General features: G+C 50.2%; 1 protein-coding gene across 1 annotated transcript; it reads right to left on the minus strand.

Moving 5' to 3' along the window:
• Positions 1 to 1857, minus strand: LOC148569048 (uncharacterized). The gene is made up of 2 exons (XM_088483456.1): positions 1059 to 1857; positions 1 to 971 (listed from the first exon to the last, which is right to left on the minus strand). The coding sequence occupies exons 1-2, from the start codon at positions 1855 to 1857 to the stop codon at positions 1 to 3; spliced, it is 1770 nt and encodes a 589-aa protein (XP_088339582.1).
• Positions 1858 to 2323: the final 466 nt, after the last annotated feature.

Raw genomic sequence — 2323 nt, forward strand, 5'->3', positions numbered from 1 at the left:
TCATTTTTTAGGAACGTCAACAATCTTGCCGTCCTTGATCACCTTGAAGACTCCAATTGCTGACGTGTCGAAATCAGGAGCAACAATTTTGACCTGAGCTTTAAGGGCCTCCTCGGTTGCCAGGATCGCGCCCTTCCCCTGCTTGACGACGTCTTTATACTTTGTTTTCAACGCTGCGAGCTCAGCTTCGACAACTTGCTTTTCCTTCTCCAACGTGGCCACCCGCCCTTGGGCCACGCCAACCTGACTCTCTAAAGTCATCTCCCGCTCAACAAGACGGGAAACCGTGGCGTCCGACTCTTCCAATTTCTTCTCAGCAGTAGAGGCCTTCTTATCGGCAGCAGATGCTTTCTTCTCGGCAGCGTCAAGCTTCTCATTAGATTGGGTCAGCTGCTCCCGGAGAGTTTCAACTTCGCGTTTGAGCTCATTATTGGCCTTTCCAGCAGACTCCAACCTCCTGCGAAGAGATTCCATCCCAGACAACTCGAACTCGGCTTTCCGAGCTATCACCGCGCTGCGCAAGAGGGTACGATACATCCACCTCGCTTGCCCGGCAAGAGATGACTCGTGGAAGTGCTCCTCAGTCCCGGGGATCAATTGAGAATCTATAAAATTCCCCGCGTCAAAATTTTTCTCCATCACAGTGAGAACCCCCTCGGGACTGTTGGACGTCCTCCTCCTTTTGAGGCTGGGTACTTCCTCCACCTCATCATCGACAGCGGGGTTGGACGTTGAACCCCCAGTGCCGACCACTTCGCGGAAGGGGGAAACGCGCACTTCCCTGTCACTTTGAGCCAAGGCACCCTGAGCCGAGGTACCGGTCTCATCGGCCACAGCCCCTTGCTCAGAAGTGGCCTTGCTCTTGTCCTCCGGGGGAGCAGCCGACTTCTCATTGCCCGCCTCGTCGTCACTTGCACATAAGAAGGTTTGGAACAAGTTAGGGAGACCCGTTATCTCGGCAGACATTCCCACTGTAACAAGAAAAGAAAATCCTTTAGTCACAATGAAATAATGGGAAAAGTAAGAAACTAAAGACAAAGCAAGTAAAGAGTTCTCACAAATATAGCTCCGACCGGCTTCCCGGTCACCCATGAGGAGGTGAGGATTCACGTGATTCCTCCCGAAGATTGCCAGTAACACATCAGTAATCTTCCTATCCACCGCAGACATGCCCTTGTAGGATACTTTAACGAAGGCATTGGACCCCGCCCCGAAGCTCCAATAGGTCGGGATGAGGCGTGCCCCCTCCAACGACAACCAAAAAGGATGACGACCTTTGACAGGGCGGACCTTGAAATATTTATCTTTGAATCCGTGATAAAAGTCCTCAAACAAACCAAAAATTCTCTGACCCTGGACAGACCGGAAGGACATGAACCCCTTCTTATGTTTCCCTTCCTTCGAAGGGTTTGTAAGGTTGAAAAAGAAAAGAAAAACATCTACGGACACCGGCAGCTCGAGATATTCACAAACTATCTCGAAACAGCAGATTGAAGCCCAACTGTTCAGATGCAGCTGTGACGGTGCCACGGAAACCCGGCCCAGAAGCGCCATTTGGAAAGCGAAAAATGGAATACGAACCCCCACTTGAGTAAACATGGATTTATAGAACCAAATCCAATCGGTAACTCGGGGAGCATGGAAGTTGAGCTCGTACAAGCGCTCGTGAGGAGCCGGGACGAAGACGTCGTAGTTGGACTCCTCGTCGGTTCCTCCGCATAGATACTCGTTTTGATGGAACTCGGTGAGCTCCTCTTCGCCCATTTGATTGGGGGAGTCCCTTACATCAGAAACAACCCAGGCGTAGGGGTCGTACGCCGCGGGAGAAGGGGAAGCCCGGGAGGCGGTGCGAGCCATACCTACACGGGGGGACCATCCAGTCAGTCTAAGAGGTCGGCTGCTCAGAGTGAATACAGAAGCTACACTCAGTCTATTCCGCAACTAAGGCTAAACACGGTTAAAAATGATAAGACCCAAACAAAGTTACTCTAGAATGGAAACCCCCCCTAACACACCTACTTAGGACCTAAGATCAGCCATCATGCAAGATAAACATACGGCATGCACAAAAAGGAAGTAATGGCAGAAGCAAAAAGAAGGCAAAAGAAATTACCTGTCCTGATAGCAAAAATCCGGAAGAAAGACACTCCAACGCTCTGGAACTGCAGAGGGAGAAGAAGATGGGAATGATTGAATCGAAAACGAAGGGATAAACACCAAATGAACACCAGAAGCATCACAAACTGTTTAAAACCACCACCAAAAGGAGCGCGAAAGTCGAGGGGCATATTAGTCTTTCCACGAAGGATTTTAAACCCATTAT

This window comes from Arachis ipaensis, chromosome B4 (assembly GCF_059453495.1).
Source record: "Arachis ipaensis isolate K30076 ecotype BB chromosome B4, ASM5945349v1, whole genome shotgun sequence".
In the NCBI taxonomy this organism is placed as follows: Eukaryota; Viridiplantae; Streptophyta; class Magnoliopsida; order Fabales; family Fabaceae; genus Arachis; species Arachis ipaensis.

Bases quoted from the DNA above. Each gene is read 5' to 3' on its own strand.
- LOC148569048 (XM_088483456.1), bottom strand. From the start codon at position 1,857: ATGGCTCGCACCGCCTCCCGGGCTTCCCCTTCTCCCGCGGCGTACGAC. The intron at 972-1,058 runs GTGAGAACTCTT...TTCTTGTTACAG, and splicing joins AGCCGGTCGGAGCTATATTT to TGGGAATGTCTGCCGAGATA.